This window comes from Leucopleurus acutus (assembly GCF_964270905.1).
Source record: "Leucopleurus acutus genome assembly, chromosome: 15".
In the NCBI taxonomy this organism is placed as follows: Eukaryota; Metazoa; Chordata; class Mammalia; order Artiodactyla; family Delphinidae; genus Leucopleurus; species Leucopleurus acutus.
In genome coordinates this window covers 57,016,950-57,042,886 of record NC_139157.1, presented here as the reverse complement: position 1 = coordinate 57,042,886, position 25,937 = coordinate 57,016,950, and the positions used below count along the sequence as shown (strand labels likewise).

Genomic DNA, 25,937 nt, shown 5'->3' with positions numbered 1-25,937 from the left:
GCAGAAGAACCATTTGATAAAACCCAACATCCTTTCATGGTAAAAACATTCAACAAGTTAGGACTAGAAAGGAACTTCTAATACCTGATAAAGGGCATCTATGAAAATCCCACAGTTAACATCATACTTAATGGTGAAACACTGGATTAGTTTCCCACTAAGAACAGAAACAAGACAAAAAAATGTGCATTTGTGACTTCTACTGAACATTGTACTGGAGGTTCAAGTCAGGGTAATTAGGTAATAAAAAAGAAATAAAAAGCAACCAGATTGAAAATTAAGAGGTAAAACTATTTCTATTTATAGATCACTATGATCTTCTACGTGGAAAATACTAAAGAATGTACTAAAATACTATTAGAACTAATAAATAAGTAAAGTTTTCAAAAAGTGAGCCAAGACCATTCAGTTAGGAAAGATCAGTCTTTTCAGTAAATGATGGGACAACTGGCTAGCCACATGAAATAAACTGAAGTTGGACCATTATACCATATACAAAAATTAAATCGAAATGGATCAGTGATCTACATTTAACATATAAACTTATAAAACTCTTTACAGAAGTAAGTTTAACGGGCTCAGATTTGGTAAGGGATTCTTAAATATGACACCAACAGCAACAAAAGAAAACACAGATAATTTGGACTTCATCAAAATAAGAAACATCTGCTTCAAAGGACACCATCAAGAAAGTGAATAAAACAACTCACAGAATGGGAGAAAATATTTGCAAATCATATATCTGTTAAAGGACTTGTATCCAGAATATATAAAGAATTCTTACTAATGATAAAAAGACAACCAATGAAAAAAATGAGCAAAGGATCTGAATTTATCCAAGGAAAATATATAAATGGCCAATAAACACGTGAAAAGATGCTCAACATCATTAGTCATCAAAGAAATGCAAAGAAGAACCACTGGAACAACTATTTTTTTAATGGAAAATAGTAAGTGTTGGCAAGGATGTGGAGAAAACTGGAATTCTCATACAGTACAGGAATACAAAGTTGTGTAGCCATTGTGAAAAACAGTTTTCTGGTTGCTCAGTAAGTTAAACACAGAATTACAATATGACCCAGCAATTCCATTCCTAGGTATATACCCAGAAGAATTTAAAACATGTGTCCAAACAAAAACTTACACACAAACAGGGCTATTAACACAGCCAAAAGGTAGAAACAACCCAAATGTCCATCAACTCATGCATGGATAAACAAAATGTGGTATTCATCCACAGCACAGAATATTACTAAGCCATAAAAATGAATGAAGTAGGGCTTCCCTGGTGGCGTAGTGGTTGAGAATCCGCCTGCCAATGCAGGGGACACGGGTTCGAACCCTGGTCAGGGAAGATCCCACATGCCGCGGAGCAACTAAGCCTGTACGCCACAACTACTGAGCCCGTGTGCTGCAACTACTGAAGCCCGTGCACCTAGAGCCCATGTTCCGCAGCAAGAGAAGCCAGAGCAATGAGAAGCCCACACACTGCAACAAAGAGTAGCCCCTGCCTGCTGCAACTAGAGAAAGCCCGCACGCAGCAACGAAGACCCAACACAGACAAAAATAAATAAATTTATTTTAAAAAAAAAGGAATGAAGTAGTGTACAACATGGATGAACCTTCAAAACATTTTGCTAAGTGAAAGAAGCCAGTCACAGAAGGCCACGCATTATGATTCCATTTATATGAAATGTCCTAAATAAGGAAATTTCTAGAGACAGAAAGTAGTGGTTGTTTAGGGCTTGGGGGTTGGGAGAAGGGGGCGGGGGAGTAGGGGAATACTAGCTAAAGGTTTAGGATTTCTTTTTGAGGTTTTGTAAATGCTCTAAAATTGACTGTGGTGATGGTTGCACATATCTATGAATACACTAAAAAAACACTGCTTTATAACATTTTAAGTGGGTGAACTGTACGGTATGTGAACTATATATCAATGAAGCTATTTTTTAAAACTATGAACCAAAATGACTTAAGATATTAAAAGTAACCAATAAACTGTTGAGGGTTGAAAAATAAAGATTAAATACAATTTTCCTGATAAGCATTTTAAGTGAGTGTTTTGAACTGCTTTTAGACACAAGTCCCATGCTTAAGGTAAGGGTGATATTAAAGAATAAGCAAATTCAAAAAAGATAAATGTAATACATACCTACAAAGATACCTTCTCCCCTCATATTCCAAACAAATTGTAGTAGCAAATGCTCTCTACATACAGTATGAAATGTCTTTTATATGCTATCAACCTTCAAAGAACATGTTAATTCTTAAATTGAGACCATTTCCTCCATAAGAATGTGATTTATTGTGGCAGCTACCCTTGCATATTTGAAATATAATGTTGACATATGATAAATTAGAGATTCAGAAATTTTTAGTCCAACATAATTTTAGGAAACCACCAATGTATCTGGAAGATAACTTCTAGATAAAACATCTCAGATATAGAATCACAGCACAAAGAGCATGTTATTTCTTAAAAATAATACACCTAAGACCTAGCAAAAGAGACAAGAAGGCTGTTTTGCTCTGAATAGCAGGACTTCCATAACCCAAAATGAAGAATCCCCAGCAGAATTCTGAGATCAGCTGCCATCAGATTTAAAGCAATCCCAAATTACGCTTTCCCTAACATTTGTCATTTTCATCTCCACTGAGAGCAGGTGCAGTTCTCATTCAAGATTCACACTACAAACTAATTTGGCACTGAGAGTGACTGTCTGTAAAGGTGCAACTGTCTGGATCATTGCTCTATACACTGACACAAGTTCCAGAAGCTATCAAATTGAAAAAAAAGGCGGGAAAAGTTAGCTATGGGTAGAGAAACAGGCATCAACTACAGAGTTTAAAAAAACAAAAATGCAGCTCTCAAAACAATAAAAAGGCAAGTTTTACTACTCTGGCTATAAATTAAGGATATGAGATTCAAAGGAAACACAATAGGAATAGACAGGTAATATCCTTTTCCTGGTAGATTTTGCTAAAGCCATTATTATCTATTAAGGAACTTCTCAATAGACAAAGGTGCTCAGGGTTCTCATTGTTATTATAATTCCTTTTTCATTAAATTAAATTATCAAATTAAAGTAGTTCTTCATTAAAGTAAAAAAGTTAACCAACAGACTATGTTCCTGAGATGTCAAAAAAAAAATTATCGCAGAACACGCACAGACTACCTTTTAAACTTTTTTTTTTTTTTTTAATTTTTTTGGCCACTCTGCACAGCATGTGGGATCTTAGTTCCTCGACCAGGGATCGAACCCAGTCCCTCTGCCTTGAAAGCACAGAGTCTTAACCACTGGACTACCAGGGAAGTCCCTGTACAGACTAACATTACTAATAAGCAGCATTACTTCCTTATTTCTTACACTTGTAACAGATGAATGTAGTTTGTGAATCTCTCAGGAAAGGTAAACACCACTTTCCACTGTATTCTGTGTTATATCATTTTTATTCCAATAGGAACGATGCTCTGGTGGATGCTATACCCCAACACAGTATCAAAATGAATCACACACATTACATCATTATAAAAGCAAAATATAAAGTAATGAAAACCTTTAAATAATATATCACAGAAAATTATACTATAAATCTTAGGAAAATTGGTAACAAAAAGTTATAATGGGCCTAAATAAGAACTATAAATCTGTTTGAGAGCTGGGGTATGCAGATATGCTGAGGGTTTGTGAAACCACAGAATAAACATGACAAACACACTTGCATTACGGGTTTACTCAAAGATTTAGAGGCAAAACATTATTTCCAAGTAAAAGGCAATTCTGGTCATGTTACTGTCCTGTTTGAACCCTATTTCTCAGGTTAGTCAAAACATGTTGAACAAAGTATTTAATCACTAAAACAGGCTTTAACGATAATAAAATTCATATTTATAAAAGGTTTGTCAGTTCTATTCTGTTTCCATCTAGTCAATATTAAAGAATTCATTAAAAGTCAAAAATAAGTCTATCTGAAGTTCCGAAAAGACCTCTTTCAAAAGAGAGACCAACCATTCTCCCTAGCAAATAGTCAACGGGCATTCTGAAAAACAGCTAGTGATGCACAGTAGGCATAATATCTTGATGTGAATGAGGTATCCTTTTGGACAATACAGTTAAGCGGATTATGGAATTATTCTCAATATGGAGATCACCCACTAAAGTTCTTTAAAGAGTGGTCATGGCTCTGTCCTGTTCAAAATTTTATCAATTATATATAAACTAGAAGATATTAAATTAAATTTGTTAAAGGTGTTAATTTAGTTCATGATAGAATCAAAATTTTTAAATTTTCTAAATAGTCTGATATAATCTGGCCAGACCTAAGGAGAAGCAATAGAGGTAAATATAAAACCCCACAATTAGGTTTAAAAAACTCATGTGTACTTGTACAAGATGGGGAAACCTTATCCCACAAATAAATTCCTAAGAAAAATCCTGAAAGGGTAGGGCGTTGGTTATTTACAGGTTCAATATGAATAAATAATGTAATAAAGGCTAGGGAAAAATTTAATGTAGTAATAGCAATACTGTATCCCCAAAACCCCATTTAGCATCTCAAAGGATACTACACTGATTGAACCATATTTAGAGGGCTGAGTTCAATTCTAATCTATACTTTTTAAGAAGGTTACAATAAAAAACTAAAGAAAAGAACATGAAAAAGAAAGTAAAAGTAAGATATATCTATGCAAACTGTTACTATTATCCATTCTGTCTGAAGGATAGCAGATGTTACTATTATCCATTCTGTTTGAAGGATACTCATTCATAGATTTGATAAAGATAATGAATATTATTCTGGTCCCATCTTCCTGGATCGTCCTCCATGCATCACGCCACATGGCTAAATACCCCTTATCCTTCTTGAAACATACTTTTCCTCTGATATCCTTGACACACCATTCTTTTTTTTTAAGTTATTTTATTTTATTTTATTGAAGTAGAGTTGATTTACTATGCTGTGCCAATCTCTGCTGTGCAGCAAAGTGACTCAGTTACACACATAGAGGCATTCTTTTTTAATATTCTTTTCCATTATGGTTTATCACAGGATATTGAGTATAGTTCCCTGTGCTAGACAGTAGGACCTTGTTGTTTATCCATTCTAAATGTAATAGTTTGCATCTACCAACCCCAAACTCGCAGTCTATCCCTCTCCCTCCCCTTCTCCTGCTTGTCAACCACAAGTCTGTTCTCTAGACACGCCATTCTTTCGATATGTATCCTACCACTCTGGCTGGTACATTCCTATCTCTTCTTTAGGCTCCCTTTGACTATTAAATGTTGGAGTTCCTTAAGGTTTAATCCCAGGCTTTCTCTTCCACTCCATGTTCTCTCCTTAGCTGTTCACATGCAAGCCCTCAGCTCCCATTAGCAAGCATATACTGAAAACTCATAAAATCACACATCCTTCCCAGATCTCTACTCTGAGCTTCATTTAACAAAGTGTCCAGTTATCATCTTCACTTGGAGGTCTTAAGGCCTCTCACAATTCCACATACGTCCAAAACCATCTCTTGGTTTTCCACCCACTTCACTCTAAGTATTCTTTATTTCCATGAATGGCATTGCCATCCTTCCAGTTACACAAAAGCCTAAAACGCACCCTTACCACCTCTTTATGCATCGCACCCAATCCTACCCCGTCATCCACTTCACTCTTAAATTCTCTCGATCTCAACTACTAAACAGATTTCAAGCCTTTCTCCTTGTCTGTTTTAAGATCCCAAACAGTTATTGCCTGTACCACGCAAAGGGCTTCCTAAATAGTTTCTGCACATCTATCCAAAACACATTCCAATCCATTCTCCACATAGCAATGACAGAAGATATTAGGAAATGTAGGTCTGATCAACGTATGCTACCTTCCCTCCAACCCTTGCCAACAAACTTCCAATTGCTCTCCATTGTTCTCAAGATGAAGTACTGAACTGAACTGAACACAGAAGCAGAACCTCAAAACATCAAAAAGTGCTACACTAAGAGTCAAAAATACTGATGTATATTCAATTACATTGCTCTGACTAGAAAGAATTTTAATATCATTAATAAAGTTAAATACTCTTTTTAAAACAGCATCCTTTTTAATTCTCCATTTCTATGTATGTTTTATAATGAGCGTAAGGTATCATAGCATAATTTAAAATTATACTGTATATCATATACAGTTTAAAATTAAATAACTACATTTATATCAGGGATACATTATCAAACGTGGTTAGAAAGTATAATCAAAAAAGTTTGGAGACCAATGCTTTAAAGTATCATTCTGTTATGAAAGTTTTGCACAATGTAAGTTTTCTTATTTGGATATATCTTATAACCAATATTTATATTTAATATAATATTTTTTCTGAAAATGTTCTTACATGAATGGTGTTTCTGCAAATGGTCAGTAGAATTATAATATTATAATTTAAATTATAAAATTATAATTTAAATCACATAATTATAATTATATGTAAATTATAAATTAAATTATATTAAATAATTAAATTATTTAATATATTAAATATTAAATTATATTTAATTTATAATTATAGAATGTAAGGAAATACAGATTAGGTACAATCCACTGATACCACTGCTACTCATATTTTCAAAACTTTTGTGTAAGTGCATTCTACATCAGCAACTCAGTTTTTACTTTATATTACCCCCTGTCAGTCAACTTAATTTAATAATTTACCAAGCTTATGAACACTAGTAACACACAGCAGTTTAGGTTAGGAGAAAGTCAGTCCGGGCTCAAATCATAAGCCTGCTGCTCATTGGCTTTAGGAGCTTAGACATCTGCTCTGAGCCTCCTTTTCTCATTTGTAAAGTGGGAATAAGAGTACATACATACCCTTCACAGGGTTGTGATGTGAACTAAATAATGTATGTAAATGTATATGACACAGTGCCTTGCATATAATAAGTAATTAACATTAGGTATTTAGTATTACCAAAATAAATGAATCATAATCAAATAAGGGAGTAAGAAAAGTACACAAAATAATTTTTATCACAGTGAAAATAATAACAAAACCTAAAACTTGTACACTAGTTAAGTCCCAGGCAAGTAATTAAGTGCTTTACATCTAAAGCAAACATTTTCACAGTCTTCATCTGAAGAAATATTCAGTGAACCTTTGCTAAATATACATAATACTAATGCATTTATCATTTAAAAGCAATCATGATAGAATAATAATTCAAAGAAAATACTACAAAAGTATGAATCATCAACTATCACTTGTCAGGAAATAAATGAACATACAACAAATATTAACACAAATATCTGACATGCATATTTACTTCAGCATTTTTTCTCAAGAAAGTGTGCTCATGATTGTAAATATGTGCATGCATATATTCTAACTCCAACTTCTGCTAGTAAAATTATTCTTGGTTCAATGGTGAAACTAAATACAATATATCCTAGTGTTCTGTAAAAAGCAGCGATAGATTTGAAACCACTGCTTCAACTAAAACTTTAATCACTGGTTAGATCACAGCTTCCTTAACCTTCCTGACAACCACCAGTATGTCTCCTCCATTTCAGTCTGTTAAATAAAAGAACCAGATGAATCTCCCTCACAGCTTTCACATACACCCATACATTGTAGAAACTACAATGGGGTAATCTCATCTAAGCTCAGTTTAGAAGGTACCTTGGAGGACATCTAAACAAAGCTCTCAAAAATCAATAATTACTGCCAAAGGAGTCCGAAAAACAGGACAGCTGAGAACACGGGCTTGGACTCAGAACTAAGTTTATCAATTTTGTCAATTCCTACTTATATGACTATGGGAACTTTCTTAAGTTCTCTGTGCCTCAGCTTTCCTTTCTGTTAAAAGAAATTAGCATGGTATCTGACAACAGGTGCTCTATACATATTTACTGCTGTTATTGACATTTTTTTTTTTTTCTGGCTAATGAACACCCAGCATACTTCCACCAGCAAGTAGAACACTTCATAAGGAAACTCATGCCACTGCTAGAGGATGCTTAAAGTCAAAAAATCCTTCTGTACATTGAGCCCAATCAGACTCACTATAGCTTTCACCTAACATTGGCTGTGCCCTCTGGGGTTACAGAGAATGATCTTAATAATATTTCTACAAGACAGCCCTTCAAAAATTTAAAGATAAGGCCAAGTAAAGTATTAGGCACACTTCACTCCTAAGTTCTTTCCTTCCCAGGTAAACATACATCAATTCCTTACTATTAGTCATATAACTTGGTTTCTTGATGATTCTTTATCCAGGTTCGTTTCGAAATCTACCTTTTACTGAGCCTTTTACTTTTAATGGCATCCAAAACTGAGCATAACATTTCAAAAAGAATTTGATTGGGGCAGATCACAGAGATTAAAACAACTCTGGACTAGATGTTAAACTTTTCTAAACACAGCTTAAATTGGTAACAATATCACACTATTGGCTCAAATTGAATGTGTAGCCAAGTAAAAGTATTTGGTTTTAGTTTTTTTCCACATAAATTCCTAGGCAGATTCCCATATCCTGTACTTTATATAATAATTTTTAAGCCCAAAATTTCAAATAGATCCCTTATAAATTTCATTTTCTTCTTTTTTTTGTTTTTTTTTGTTTTGTTTTTTTAGTCTTTAGAGAGCTTTTAAAATCTGGATTCTGGCAATCTATTATATCAGTAAACACTATCAGTGTTGAACAAGTCCAGAACACAAGTTCAATAACTGTGCCTTTATACAAATTATTGATTAAAGTACTGAGGACAGGACAAAAGTAAAAAACTACAGGATAAAGAATGGAGACCTGATTCCAAATTGGCAATGAACCAATATTTACAATAAGGTTTTTCAATCAACTATTAACTCCATTTAACTGTATTAATCACTGCTGACATTTCTCGATATATCTTGTCTAATTTAGATTCTTCAATATCTAGTATTGTAGCCACTAGTCACACAAGGCTATTCGTATGCCAAGTAATTACAATTAAACAAAATATGAAATACAATTCCTCACTTACATTTAACCATGTTTCAAGAGATCAGCAGCCACATGTGGCTAGTGACTACTGTGTTGAAGAGCAAACAAAATATTTCAATCATCACAAAAAGTCAGCACTGGTCTAGGAGATATTTTGATTGTACTGTAAAACACTGCTTAGATCTAGATAGAATATGTTTACACAGCAAAATCTATCTGTCTAGTTTATCACACTGACTACCAAATTAGGGTTTTTTTTAAAAAGCTCATAGTTTACATTAGAGTTTATTTACTCTTTGTGCTGTATATTCTACAAGTTTTGGCAAATGTATGATGACCACAATGACATGTATCTATCATTACAGTATCATACAGAAGAGATTCAGTGCCCTAAAAATCCCCTATGCTCCACCAATTCACCCCTTTCTCCCTTCTCCCCAACCCCTGGTAACCACTTATTTTTTGACTATCTCCAAAATTTTGCCTTTTACAGAATGTCACATAGATGGAATCATATAGTGTGTACCCATTTCAGATTGACTTCTTTCACTTAGCAATAATCATTTAAGGTTCTTCTAAGTTTTTTCATGGCTTGCTGGCTCATTTTCTTTTATCACTAAATACCACAGTTTATCCATTTTCCTACTGAAGAATATCTTGTTTGCTTTTGACAGTTGTCTTTATTTTTTATTTCATTAAATTCAGTTTTTTACTCAAATTATCTCATCCATAAAAATATGCAAGCAAGTCCTATACAGAGAAATGCGGAAAGAATATCACTAAATTTCACACTTTTCATTTTTTTTCTTTTCCAAATTTTCTACAGTGAACACATACTATTTAATCAGAAGAGGTTTTATTTATTTATTTTTTTAATAATACAAACCAGGGCTTCCTTGGTGGCGCAGTGGTTAAGAATCCGCCTGCCAATGCTGGGGACATGGGTTCGAGCCCTGGTCCGGGAAGATCCCACATGCCAAGGAACAACTAAGCCTGTGCACCACAACTACTGAACCTGCGCTCTAGAGCCTGCAAGCCGCAACTACTGAGCCTACGAGTCACAACTACTGAAGCCTGCACACCTAGAGCCCATGCTCCTCAACAAGAGAAGCCACAGCAATGAGAAGCCTGCGCACCGTAACGAAACAGTAACCCCCGCTCGCCACAACTAGAGAAAGCCTGCGCACAGCAACGAAGACCCAATGCAGCCAAAAATAAATAAATAAATATATTTATTTTTAAAATAAATAAATAAATAAAAATAATACAAACCAGATTCTGATTTACCAATGTGTGTGTGTGTGTGTGTGTGTGTGTGTGTGTGTGTGTGTGTGTGGTACGCGGGCCTCTCACTGTTGTGGCCTCTCCCGTTGCGGAGCACAGGCTCCGGACGCGCAGGCTCAGCGGCCATGGCTCACGGGTCCAGCCGCTACGCGGCATGTGGGATCTTCCCGGACCGGGGCACGAACCCATGTCCCCTGCATCGGCAGGCGGACTCTCAACCACTGCGCCACTAGGGAAGCCCTGATTTACCAATTTTTTAACTTTTTGTCTGCTAAGGACACAAAGCATCACTAACTTAATAAATAAAATAGGTTTTCACAAATTGCCATATTTGGAATGAACACTAATTATATGAAGCAAAAAAAATCATGTAGACAAATCAGCTGATAACTAATAGTACAAGGACCAATGAATAATTTAAACTTTATTTCCTCTACCAAATCTTATTTTTCAAATGAAAAACCTTTTTTTTAATCAAGCACAATGTAACCACATAGGAATCACGCTAACATACACCATTTTCTAAAAATTCTGATCACTGAAAAACTATTTCAGTAATTTTAATAATATAATTATTATTAGTTCATAATAGCAATAAAATAGATGTTTTAACAATTTAATCATTTGAGGTAATAAGCAAATCCCTTATCCTAATATCTAACTGGAACTACTTAAGAGATGCAATAAGTGCAGAATGTCCATTATATTCTTTCCAAGTAGAAGAGCCATGGATGGCACTTTGAACTAAGCTGGTTAGGGAAAAGAAGAGCATCTTATAAACAGAAATGAAAAATTTGCTTGAGCATCTATATGGCCAGATTTACAAAACGGAGCAAGTGGGTAAAGTATTACTCTCCAAGTAAGCTTATTTAATTGTATATCAAAAGAAAATTAACATTTTTCACAGAAAGCAATACCTGTAACTATTAAAATACACATTTACTATTGTTATGAGATTTATTATGTTTCATGGTAGACTGATAATATGCAAGGAATAATGTTTAGCCTCTTTCCTTATTGGCATAGACAATAAAAATCACAGCATTTATTAGGGGATCTTTCTATTTGGGGTACTTTCAAGACACTTAACTCTCTACACAGAAATTGAATCTCCAGGAATATTATACCACACATCACTTTTTCTGGGTATCAGTTGATACATAAAATGCATAAGCAATGAAGTTATGATAACCAGGTACTCATATAAAACAAGAGACAGGGTTAAAAATACCAAAATAAAGCAAAAAATATATAAGGCTTACTAATAATATAAGTAACAATGAGCTCCTGGTTTGGTTTTTTGTTGTTGAAATTATCAAAATACTTGTAAAGTCTATAGTCAAGTTATTCTTATTAAAACTACATAACTGTCATGATTAATTTTCCATTGCCTTGAGCAAACTTAAGATTTCAATTTTAACCCTAAGTAGAAAGAAAAGCTGAATAAGTGTTTATTGGTCACTGTTTCTGACAGTACAATCGACATTCTATATACTGAATTTAGTTATTCTATTTTCAAGTTTTAGAGTGCTTCTAAATAACAAAACCCTTAAGCAGTTTGTCACAATAAAAAATATGATGATCCTATAAGGATAATCACAGTCATTTCTCTTAAAAAAAACTAAACTAAAATATATTTTACTTTTAAATTTCTTCTTAAAACTATCTTCAAAAAACTCTCTTCCCTTTTATGCTTAACCTGTGAAGGAGGCTGACTTCTGAAAACAAGTATTAGCGATTAAGATGAAAAAGAAGGTATGGCACAAAATTCACCTCTTCTGGTAAGATTGCAGAAGGTGAATGCACTTCTGGTAAGATTGCAGAAGGTGAATGCACCTCTTCTGGTAAGACTGAAAAAGAGAAAAACCTAAAAGACACTTCAAACTTAAAAAGAAGAAAAATATCTCCCTGGACCAGAAATTGAGCCAAAAAAAGTAAAACACCGAGTAGGGCTAAAGTAACAAGCTGAGCTCCAGTTCTAGACAGCAAGGCCAGGAGTCTGGCTCCTGTGAGATAACCTAGATGAAAAGTGCTCTGTGGGGACTTCCCAGGCAGTCCAATGGTTAAGACTTCACGATTCCACCACAGGGGGCATGGCTTCAATCGTTGGTAGGGGAACTAAGATCCCACATGCTGCGGCATGGTCAAAATGTAAAAAAAAAAAAAAAGTGCTCCTTGTAAACAATGTGCAAAGCAGAACAAGGCTTAGCTGAGGCCAGAGCATGGGCATGGGGCTCCCCTGTTTATAAGAAGGGGCTGAAAAGAACTACTACCAAAATGAGACTTGCGGCCACAACTCTATAGAAATCTAAGATGGGGAGGAGGGGGAATGTGGAAGGAAGAAGCTACAAATCAACATCACCATCAGCATAATTAAAATTCTAAAACATATGAAGAAATCTTAAACTAAAAATGACAGTCAACAAAATCAACAATGGAACTTAAGTTCACTCCAGAAGAAGGTAATATGGAACAATGTGATAAAGACTTTCAAGTAAGTACTATTACAAAGCTCCAAGAGGTAACAAAGCAGTTGCTTCCATTAAAAGAATTTATGAAACAAAATAAAAGAGGGTATATTGGAACATTCTATCCTTTTTGCTCAATTTTTCTGTAAACTTAAGGCTGCTATTTAAAAAGTTTATTAATTAAAAAAAGATGATAAATGATTCAAGAAAAAAAGAATTTTAAATCTATATCAATCAAGGTGATTATTCTCCTACTGCTGATAAATATTTGTAAAGTTTAAATGATTGTACACTTGTGGTTTAAACAAAAACTACCTAGTAAAATATAAAAAAGATGCCTAACAAATCTTTGTGGAGAAAATGAGTAAGTAATGAAAAGAGGTAATTAATGATCAATATGAGGTCATTTTCTATCAGCATTAGTTATCGGGTCATAAAATATACATCTCTTTTAACATTCTCATTGGAATCTACTTTATTTTTCAGATACAATAAATGTCCTTGATGTCACTTTATATTTTTAGAGTATTTCAAATGTTATCATCATTATTATTGATTGCATAAGAAAACAAGTAGTTATAAACAGATTAAAATTTTTAAAGAAGAAACCCATTTCCACTGTGAAACAAATACACCTGCTATAACTGGATGTAACTACAAGGACATCAGGCTTGTCCCAACTACTTCATATCTAAAGACTGGGAAACTGCCAGATGTCTTATTATTTAAAACTAATACCTGAAATATGAATAAAAGCTAAAACATATGTGGGAAAAAAAATAAAGAGAAGAGCAACAAAATTAAAAGCTGGTTCTCTGAAAACAAACACTCCTCTATCAAAAATTAGAAAGTAGAAAACAGACAGAAATACAGGAGCAACATAACCAAAAGCTAGTGTAAAAAAAATTTTCTTTTTAAATAAGAAGACATTATGAATAACTTTAGAGCAAAAAGCTTGAATACTTGGCTAGTGAAATGGCTAATTTCACAGAAAATATATAAAATTATCAAATTTGATTTAAGAATAAATAGAAAATTTGAATAAACCAACAACTGGAAAATCTGAATTGCTGATTAATGTCTGCCCTACAAAAAGACACCAGGCAACATAGTTTTAGAAGCATACTTGCTTCAAACTTTCATGAAAGAAAGAATTGCTTTCTTATAGAAACCTTTTAAAAAACAGATAAATAAAGCTCCAGAAGTTTATTTTATGAAGTCAGAATAACCTTAGGTATTAGTATTAAAACAGGGTAATTTACAAATTCTCTACTCAGGCTGGGATTCTAAGAATAGTAGAAGGATTGGAAAACCATGTGATGCACCAGTGACTATCCAATAAGCCCCAAGAAAAAGAGGAGGCATTCTGATTCTCATAAATTAAACTAAGGCAAATCCATGTATTTCCTTTCTTAATTATGAAGGGAGGCATTTTAAAACTTAGAGTTGTATCTACACCTCTACTGTATAAACAGCATACATTATACACTGTGGTAAACACGGTATTCAAAGAAAAACTATACTCAATTTAGGGAATGTCTTCCTTTGAGATAACAAGCAATTTAGCACATGAAATGATGTGCGTATTGAAAACAAAGAATAATGAAGTATGTTAAAAGAAAATGTTAACTGAGTAATTCTGAAAAAAGTTTTGAATTAACAGTCCATATGGAACTCAGTATCAGAATAATTACATAAAGCAGAGTATGTTATTTATAACATTGTAAATTATTCTTAGTTTGGTTTGTGGCATAAAAAATTATTAAGTATTCATACATTCCAAAATAAAGTCTTAAACAACAAAAGAAAATGACTGTGAAAATTAGGACAGCATTTATTTAGCATTTATTTATCTCTCAAGAAAAATGTGCTATGCAAATTGTTGTTGCACTGCAGAGAATGAGATAAATTATATTTTCAGAATAACTAATGTTCATTATTTACAGGTACTTAATCTAACACAACAACTTAACAAAGCTAAAACCAAGGTCACGACTTAGTTAAAACTACTTGGAATGTAAATACTATTTATTCCTCACATACTATAATTAATTAGATGTAGAGTAAGTAAGGTTAAAGCTCGGTACCATTGTATATTTAAAAGCTTACTTTACATTTTCATGCACGTGGCAAATTGATAGCCTCCTTGATTCTTAAAAACAAAATATGCTGATTTTTAGTTGCCTTACTGAAAAGAAATTTACAGCCATCATATGTATGTATGTACATATGTGCACATGTACATATAAAGCTGGACAAATAATGTATTAAATTTTAAATATTTTTTAAATGCTTACAGCAATTTCTAAATCTAAGTCATACTTATCTATGTTTTTCAACTGAATAAACATTATCCAGAACGTTTTTTACTCATCTCAAACACAGAAATTTATTCTTTATTCTGCTAATAAAATGTATTTATCTTATTTCTTTCCCATATCAAAACATTACAGATATTGCTCAACTTATAAAATCCATATGCTCTTCCAAATTAGTCATAACATTCATTATATCAAACATAATTTTCATGCCCATTCTCCTTTTAAATATATGTATGAAAATTCCAAGAGGAGGAGACTTAAGAAAGCAAGATAATGGGAGTGAGTTGATTGAACTTTGTTACCTTTCCTTTTTGTCTCCCCAAACCTAAGAGTACTTGACACACAGCTGAGAATGAATGAATAAACGAGTGAATGAACAGTGCCAAACAGAGAAGAATAAGACTAAATGTACGAAATTTGGTAAAAGGTCTTACTCCTCAAACAACCATTCCAACTATGAGCAAAATAGTTTGGAATCTGTTATTACCACAAATTGGAAACAAGCAAGTATTTTTAAGTCCTCATTGTGAGTTTAAGTTAACATATTAATAATACCTTTTCGGGACTTCCCAGGTGGCGCAGGTTAAGAAACCGCCTGCCAATGGAGGGGACACGGGTTCGAGCCCTGGTCTGCAAAGGTCCCACATGCCACAGAGCAACTAAGCCCGTGCGCCACAACTGTTGAGCCTGCTCTCTAGAGGCCACGAGCTGCAACTACTGAGCCCGCATGCCACAACTACTGAAGCCCGTGCACCTAGAGCCCTGCTCTGCAACAAGAGAAGCCACCGCAATGAGAAGCCTGCACACTACAACGAAGAGTAGTCCCCGCTCGCCGCAACTAGAGAAAGCTGCTGAACTAGATCTTCTACCTATAATTAACAGTGTTCCTGGTTACAAGTATAGGAACTTATATTTATCTATTTTATCGTCATATTCAGCTCATTATTCTAACAATTTGAGCCACAAAAAAGGACGTAAAAGCAACATTCAACCAAAATAAATAAAAAAATACAGCCAGTGCTTTCCCAATACAGACCATAAAACTTAAGAGACCTGTTATAGCAGGTAACACTTCAACCATCTTGACCTTTCCTAAATTTTACATTCAGCTAAAAGTAGAACATGAACTTTCCTCACGAAAATTTCATCCCTTAAAAAGTAAAAGTAGGAATGAATAACCTAAAATGGCAGACAATGTGGAAGTAATAAGAACCTTGGGAGAAAATGGCTAGATCACTTTAGAGTATGCAATATGGACATATTCAGATATGCACCTACAAATTAAATACAAAGATACACCTGATCCAAGTAACATTCTGACTAAAACCAGTGAGACTAAAAAGAAAAAAGTTCAAAAGAGATGGGAGGTTCAATCATGTCTTTGGAATCGCCTTTCTAAGCATAATACCAAAAAAGATTCCTAAATGAAAAGATGAATAGACTTGCCTATTTGTACACTCAAAACATCACAAAATTTTTTTTAATCTCATTATAAATTCTCATATAAAGAGTAACTGAACTTCATCAAATGAAAAATTGGCAATTCTCACTAGAAAGCAGTAAGTGGCCTATAAATATATGGGGAAAAAAATCTTTAACCTCAGTAGTAATAAGAAGTGTAATTAAAACAGTGAGATATAATTATCTCCCTAATAAACAGGGTTGGCAAGAACGTAAGTACAAGGATACTCTTATACACTATAGGCAGAAATGTACACTGGTAGATTCTTTCAGGAAAGAATTTCGTCAGTACTTTTGCATGCAAAATTTTCAGTACTAGTAATATATTCAAGGGAAAAATATGTATTAGCAAATATTTAGCATAAAAGTTTTTATTGCAATGTTATTTATAATAGGGAAGGCTAGATTTAACTTAAATCTTCAATAGCAGAGTATTAATTTAATAAACTAGGATATGATGATAAATGTATACTATGCAGCCATTAAAATTTATTAATCAAATCACCATGTTACAGATCTGAAACTAATCACATTGTAAATCAACTATACTTCAACTAAAAAAAATACAATAGATAATATATTGCATGTTTTATTGTCATAAAAACATGCATAGAAGTGTTAAGTAACAAAAAAGCATTACATATACTATAGGACCCATTTTCTTAAGTATTCATACTTTTTAAAATATATACTCCAAAATATTTGCAGTGGCCATCGCTGGATAGTAGTGAGAATCTTACAGATGATTTCGTTCCTACATTTTATGTTCTAAATTTTCTACAATGATACTTTGTTTTAAATTAGAAAAATAAAGTTGTGTAAAGAACAGTTGGCATTAAAAAATGAAATGGCATAAAAGACTAGAATATCCACCACAATCCTGAAAAAAATAAGAGAAAAAAATTGGATTTTAATAAAACACTATGGCTACGCAGGAACTATAAACTGAAAAATATTAGAGGGACATGAGAGACAATATGGTAGCAAAATCACAATAAAAACTATCATAATTACATATATGTTTTTAAAACCTATTATAGTAGTGTCTATATGGTTAAAGCTCTAAAAATATCTAGGCACGTAAAAACGAGAGAAATGACAGAGTTCTTTTACCAAGCTTGAAGCAAGGAAATAAAACCAGGATATATGTTTTTCCCTGAGGAAGATGGGAGAAGCAAGTCCATTCTCACTTTGCATGCATCTTCTCCTACAGAGAATATTAGCTTAAGACAGGAAAGAGCAGAACAAATACCAAAAAAATTGAATGCTACCCATGGAGAGATATTGAGTTCTACCTTATGAAGAAAGTAGTAAAGAATTACCTAACTTGTTCAAATAAATAAGTTCAGGTGTTCAGACCTTGATGAATCATATCCCAAGGTTCAAGAACTGCTTACAGAGTTGAGGTCAGAGTCATTAATATCTCTGAGAAATAACAAAGGAAAACAGAAGTTCCAGATGAAGGCAAAATTCTCCAATTTAAAAAAGAAATGATAAAAATGATGGGTTGTGAAAATTATTATAACTTAAATATCAACACATGGAAATGTAACAGAAGAACAGAATTCACAAGTAAAATCACGGCAAAATAGTCTTAATTCTTTTTCCTATGAGATTATTAGGTTAGTTGTTCTTAGATTGGATAAGCAACTGAAAGTTTGATATCTTTGAAATGAGATGATGAAAGCATTCTACAGGTCAATACTGTTAGATCTATGGAGAACTGAACAACTGTACACAGACTGTGTTGATATAATGGATTAATGTTAATGTAGAGGAAAACTGAAGGAGTTTTACACTTAGAAAAAAAGGCTAAGGAAGGGAAAAATTTAACTGCCATCACATGTCTAAAACACAGTCATATAAAAGAGTAGACATCTACAACTTCACTGCCCCTGTACAGACACAAGACTAAATGGCAGACGTAACAGGAGCAGTTATCAGTCAGCAAAACAAGTAAGTTACGTGAGGACTACTCAAGCAAGGGATAAGATGCCTTTTGAAAAAAAGAAACTCTTCATTAGAGTAAGTAGCCCTTATTATATGGGCACCACTTGGATAGAATGCTAGACACACAAATAATACATTGGGTGGGGGAACTCAATGATTCTAAATATTCTCTAAGTATAATTTTACCCAATGGTAGCTCTCTATTCAGACTCTGGGCAGGGGAAGGGCTCTTCTGATTATGTGGTGGAAAGACGGCAGAAAAAGCAGCACATATTTTGTCCTCACAGTTGAAGAGACATTATTTTAATGTCAACCTGGTTAATGCTGGTGTCCTTATATTGTAGCAGGGCTAAGACTACCAAAAAGAATGTACAATACCTAATAGATATAAAACCTTTTCATGAAACATTAATGTTAATCATTCAGCATGGTAATATTAGATTTCCTACTCTGGGTACCAAAAACATCACGACAGCCTCCTTACCAAATTGTAGTATATACATTAAATCAGTGATCCTCAAAGTCTGGTCTAGAATCTCCAGGATCCTTTCAGGAGGTCCATGAAGCCAAAACTATTTTCATAATAACACTAAAATAGTCTTTGCCTCATTCATCTCATCCTCCCATGAGTATAAAGTGAGTGGAGATTTCCAGAGGCTACATAATGTGTAATATCAGAACAGACTGCATGCAGAAGCACATATGGGAATCTAGCTGTCTTATATTAAGCTAGACATTTAATTGATTTGAAAAAATGTCATACAATGCCATTCTTCATACTATTTTTTATTTCAGAGAAGTTACTTTTCATAAAAATGCTACTTAATGTAACAGATTTAGTGTTATTAGTATCAATGTAATAGACTTAGTTACTTATATTAATAGATTTAGTATTATTTTAGTATTATTTTAATAAATACAATATTTAATAATATATTAAAATTTTTGTTTTAATTTTTAATACAATAAATATCAATAGAACATATTGATAAACAACATAAGGAAAACTCTATGAGATCCTCTGTAATTTTTAAGAGCGTAAAGGAGTTGAGAGAACAAAGTTTGGGAACTACTGTATTAAACCATGCTAATTACTCTATATCAAAATTTCAAAGGATGCTGGAATCACCTATAATGCAAATAAGTACTAAAAAAATAGTCTTCCCTCAGAAGACATTCTAACCAAGTTTAGGATCAGGCACATATCTGGAACAGGGCTAGGTTCAGGACTGAACTCACATGGGTCAGTAACACCATCCACATAGAGTCAAGAAATAATGCTAATAGCAAATGTAAAATTAGAAATGCTGTAAAGATGGGATTCCCTGGTGGCGCAGTGGTTGAGAGTCCGCCTGCCAATGTTGGGGACAGGGGTTCGTGCCCCGGTCTGGGAAGATCCCACATGCCGCGGAGCGGCTGGGCCCGTGAGCCATGGCCGCTGAGCCTGCGCGTCCGAAGCCTGTGCTCCGCAACGGGAGAGGCCACAACAGTGAGAGGCCCGCGTACCGCAAAAAAAAAAAGAAATGCTATAAAGAATGAACCCCAGCTGTACAACCACGAACTATGATAATATCAATAACTCAAAATTCACTTTTCCAAAGAACTTGTTACAGAACTCTACCAATACTTACATCAATATTAATAACTGCAAATAGCATTTAATATTGAAATAATACCAAGAGATATATATATGCCATCTCCAATATTCCCAAGTATTTTCCTATTAACGCCTTTTCTATTTTACCAAAGACTTAAAATCAGAACTCACTTCAAAAACTCAATTCAACAGATTTTCTTTAGAATAGTGAGACTTAAAAAAGCAAAACAGAAAAGAAAAAAAATAGCGGTAAAAATAATAATTCTCTGAATTAAGACCCAGCCTCCAAGCATCATTTTATTAATTACTTGAAACATCTATATATAACAAGACATAGATAAAAATTTATTTACTGATCTATCAGGTATACACTCTAATAAAACTCTGATATATGGAAACAGATAATTCCCTAAATTAATTCTCCTCTGGGGGTGGGGGAAACCTAGATTTTTTTCTACATTCCTGATACTCCATGTGATTTTCAAATTCTTAATTTCAATAATAACAACAATAACAAAAATAATCACAGCTACCATGTAACGAGTATTATTAAATGCTACTTATCATCTCACACATGGTATCTCATTTAAGGCTTATACCAATTCTATAATCTACACATTCTTTTTATCCTGAGAGAACCCAGCAAAAAAAGCCTCTAGGGGATTCAATTACCTGAACTCTCACTACCAAAATGTGGGAAAGGAAAGACTTCTGATTTCAGTCTCTGCCCTTTCTACAACAATATGCCACCTCTCTTAATACTTCATCAAATATGTTACTCATCCAGTATTAAAACTGGGCTGACATTATTTTAAATTTATATCAGATAATGAATATAATGCCAGTAACTGAGAGCAAAACTGAACTTTTCATGTGACGGTAAGAGTAATTCATCATTTTGAATAACATAAGCAAATGGTGGCATAGAAAGGAATTAAAATAATGTTTCCTTTGTGTGATATAAAAAACTTATAAAGACACAATTCTTTATTGAACAAGTAGTATAAACCAGTCCAATTACTTCTAGATCAGTCTGTTTTTCAAAGCTTACTCTTTCAATCATAGAAACTAGTCAAAAATATTTTTCTAAATCAGTAAGTCATTCAGTATATAGATAAAATTTCTAATGTTTTGAAGTTTATTATATTTTCATCAAAGAACTCATAGAAATATATAATGCTGTACAAATGTAAACTGCTAATGTAATATAAACTGTAAATGCTGTACAAATGTACTAGATTAACCATATAATTTATCATTCAAACCTATATACTTTTTGAAGAAGAGACACTACTAATTATTACAATGTAACAACAGGTTTAACCAGAACTGTCCCAGTAACCAGGACTTGTGGACACCCAAACTACTGCCCTAGACTCTTCTACTATTCATTACACCCACAGTCCTCCTACAACTACGTAGTGGAAAGATACACATGTCTACTATGTAAAACCATTTGGCTACATATTTGACCACTGTAGCACAATATTAAAGAAATACTTTCTTTGCCAGCCACCCATATTTTAAAAGGCTATTTCATTAAGATAATTCACATTAAGATAAAACTGCAATTACTTCAACTATACCTCATCCTGAAGTTCATCACCACTTTTAACAGAAGCAAGCATATCGTATAAAGTACAGCAAAGATCTTCTATTCTTGTTGCTTCGGCCATTTCATTTAAAGTTGCATTTAAGTACTTCTCAACTTCACACCACAAAAAGGAGTCGTTTGCTTTTTCCACAGGCTTGAGGTCCGGGGCGGAATGCTCCTGAAAATGGTCAGTCAGAAACTTCTTGTAATCCAAACTTATAGTTTTCTGGGATTCACCATTTATTGGCAGCTCGTCAAAGTGGTCCAAATCATGCATGTCAAAGGAAAATGCTAAATTTTTACCAAATAAAACTCTATCACCATATTCATCTGTTGTCATCTGGACGAGAGCAGTAAGACTGTCTTTACAAAAATGAGAAGTAATTCGATTAGTAGCATTACAAGCTGCAGTGGCAGATGATGAGGGAAAGGGACCAAACATCTGTTTGATAGCCTTTGTCTCCTTGTGACCAACAGAGTCCTTCAAGTGAAATGTCTTGAAGAGAAATGCAGCCGCACTTTCAATTGCTTCTTTCCCATTATCCGTTCCAACTATTCAGACAAAAGAAATAGCATTAGCTCAAATGGATCATGGCTGAAGTTTCCATTTTCAAAGAAACTATTACAAATCTTCCTCTGAGTAAATCCAACAGTGAAAACACACTGACATTTTGCTATAGATGGATAAAGACAGCCAATTCAGGAACAGGTAAATCCCTTTAAGTCCATTCCCAAATTCCCAAAGAATTGTATTAGGTAAATAACCCATTATCAGTGTTATAGCAAAGTAATTACCTACAACAACCCCTGACCTCTTTTTAAAAACAATTTGAAGCATTAGCTAAATCTTATTTAAAACCAAATTTTAAAAACTGATTTGATGAGCTAGTTAAATAAGTAAGGTGCAAAAAAAGTCTGAATTATAGATTTTTGGAGCTAGAAGGAAGCCTCACAAATCCCTAACCTCCTTTCCACGTACTACACACTTGAGATGGCAAGAAATAAATTTACATAGTTTTCATTCAAAAATATTTAATACATAAATCAACTACACTTCAATAAAAAATAAAGTTTTAAAAACAGTTAATACCTTTTCTACAAGGGTAGAAAGGTCAAGGATAAACATAAAAAGAATCTTTTAAAATAAAGTCAGCCATATTACACATTTTCTTTTAAATTCTGCTCTTGAGAAGAGGCCAGAAGTAAATTCTTACTAAAGTAAGAGGAAGTAAAAAGGAGCAGCCCCTAATTTCTTTAAGGCATTAATATCTCATATCTGATTCCCTCAAATAAAAGAAGAACCTGTATATGTGTCATAGAATTCAAAGAATATTCTAAGAGCAGAAAAAAGGAAATTCAATCTTGAAAAGGTCCCAAAAGTCAATGGGACTTAACCTAAAGTAATATTGGTAAAGTTAGCAATAATATAATTAACACCATCATCTTCCTGAAACCATGGCTCCAATCACATTAATCACAAATCTTGAGCAGCTTACGATATAGTTCAGAAATTCAACCCAAACTCCTATACTTTCTTTTCAAGTCATGCCAGGAACTGACCCTATTCTTTTTTTCCAGCTTTACTGGCTATTATACATTTCCTGCTCCAGCCAACAAGAATTTCTTAACATCCAAAACTCAGGTCCTGTTCTATTCTATGCCTATTTCCTATGCCTTTATTTTAATCTTCCCCAAGGCCTCTGATTATTCAAATAGTACCCATGTTTCAGAATCCAGCTCAATTGCCTCTTTCAAAGTCAGGATAATACTGTGTACCTTCCTGTATTCCCTCACTGTTACCTAGCCAAAAATAGGTGTCTCAGCAGAGATTTAAACTGTAGAATTGAAGTGAACCCAGGCCTCAATGACACCAAACTAGTGTTCCTACATTATACCACATTGCCTGAGTAACTTTTTATTGTTTTTTTTCATTTGATGTTTACAAATATGTGTAGAAGACTAACAGTTTATGTAAGTGAAGATAAGCAATTTTACAATGTATGTCGTTATTTAATTCTTCAAGTATGAAGTCTACTTTTACAATTATAAAGAATTTATAAAACACCATCTGACATATAATTATTCTTTTAGTATTTAGGAGAATACATGACAAAAATCTTCTAGAAATTAACTAATGCTTTTGAATTAATTAATTGAATAGGATTTGTGTATATTTTACTTATTCAGTCTACATATGAGATTTGGAGAACTTAGGTTTTGGATAACTTAGGGATTGTAATAACTCTACAGATAATTCAACAGGTTTGGGACTACCGAAGTCTGACCAAAACCGGAATTCACAATTACTAACTCATTCTTTATCTAACATTGTAAATGTTACTCTTTGGTAAAGATAGTATCATTTTTGCAACTTGGGATTTTCCTTAAACAACTTACTAAGAACTTTTATATTAAATTATCTCAATTCTTCCTAACAAAATTACCTCCATCTTTTAGATGCTAAAATAGAGACTCAGAATTAAATTTGGGAGAGATCAAATAGCTATTTAGTTATTAAACAAGATTCAAAGAAATCTTCTAACTCCTAAAAAAAGTTCTTTCTACTACACTACACTTCTAGAAAGTAGATTTATCTCTAATTCTCATTTAATAAACAAACAAATAAATAATCACCACTGTAGGAAATAAATAAATTTAAGAATAGTCAATTTATTACCAAAAGTGGAATTAACTTACATACCTATCATTAGGTCACTGGCTAAATTATGTTACAGCCATACATTACATTCATTAAACATAATGCTGTGGATCCATATATCTTGCCGTAAAATAACCTCCACAATACATTAAGTGAGAAAAAAAATGTAAGTTATGAGTTCACTTCTGAAGAAAAAAAATAACTGCAGATTCATAAAACATCTACAAAGATCAAAACCAATTTTCTCAAGGTTTCAAATTTTTAATTTGAGCCCTTCTGTAATCTACAAAATTTCAAAAATAACAAATACTTTAAACTCTTAAGCCTTGTTCGGTAAGGGTGGTTCATTCAGGTGAATATCCTTGCCTAACTACTAATTTTTCTGCACAACCTACTCCATCCCATCTCTGCGTTGGGCTGCTAAGAACGGACACGTGTCCATACCACAAAGGGGTTTCTCAAAACTGAATCTCTGTAGCACGCTACTTGAGAGTCTGGGAGTTCCAGTTTTTCAGAAGCATTAGCAAACAGCATTTGTTGCCACTGTTAAGATTAAATGATTATTAGTCTGAAACTCTTCGGTCAATTACACCACTGACTGTGCTAATCTTTCTGAGAGGAATAGGGATTTTAGGAAATTCGTTTTGTCCTCAAAATAAAGTCTCAGTAAAGAATAAAATATTCATTAAATAATCAATTGACTAAAGTTTGAAACTTAAGATCTCCAAACCTTTAAGGAAGCTAGTCTAGTTACCTACCACTTGAACATCTAATTTTCTATACATAAAACACTGGTGCTATAGCCCAGAAAACTGGCTGTATGCACCTAGCACTTCAACTGCAATACATTTAAAGAGATATGCTTAAAAGTTCACTAGAATACTTTTTTTTTTTTTGTGGTACGCGGGCCTCTCACTGTTGTGGCCTCTCCCGTTGGGAAGCACAGGCTCCGGACGCGCAGGCTCAGCGGCCATGGCTCACGGGCCCAGCCGCTCCACGGCATGTGGGATCTTCCCGGACCGGGGCACGAACCCGTGTCCCCTGCATTGGCAGGCGGACTCCCAACCACCGCGCCACCAGGGAAGCCCTAAAATACTTTTTATTAATAATAAATTATCATTGCCCTGCCTGCTTTACAGTTATATTGAGAATAAATGAGATGTATGTGAAATGTAAAAGTGTAAATATATAATTAGTAACTGATTACTGTAACATAAAACAAATTTGTAAAATTAGAGTTGAGTAGTGACAATCAAATCATCCTCAATACACAATTTACTTATGTATTTTTCTTTTGATTACATAATATTAAGAATTAAAAGGTTGTAAATTATAACTTTTTAGTTGCCGACCTTTATAGTTGAGGAATTCTTCAAAAAGGATGAGTAGGAAATTTTAATTGAAAAATGAATAAAAATATCCATCAACTGTTTACATCCTTAATTGCTAAATATTCAATTTAGAAGTTGTCAACAAATGAGTTCCTTGACCAATTAATTCTTCAATGTGTAGGAGAAAGTATTTTACAAATTTATTTTTCCATGTTATGGCCAAACTTTAAATGTCCATTTTATCCCTGACACTTGATCTGTAACTGTAAATACCAATATATTATAACCCTGCATCACATCATTAACTTAAAC

The 25,937-nt window shown here is 33.6% G+C and overlaps 1 protein-coding gene across 2 annotated transcripts in view; it reads right to left on the bottom strand.

Moving 5' to 3' along the window:
- ASCC3 (activating signal cointegrator 1 complex subunit 3) overlaps positions 1–25,937 on the bottom strand; it is a 329,389-nt gene that overhangs the window by 266,791 nt on the left and 36,661 nt on the right. For both annotated transcript variants that reach the window (XM_082855647.1, XM_082855648.1), the window contains exon 4: positions 21,628–22,187. In XM_082855647.1, coding sequence (XP_082711773.1) covers positions 21,628–22,187 — 560 coding nt within the window. The remainder of the gene's footprint in view (positions 1–21,627; positions 22,188–25,937) is intronic.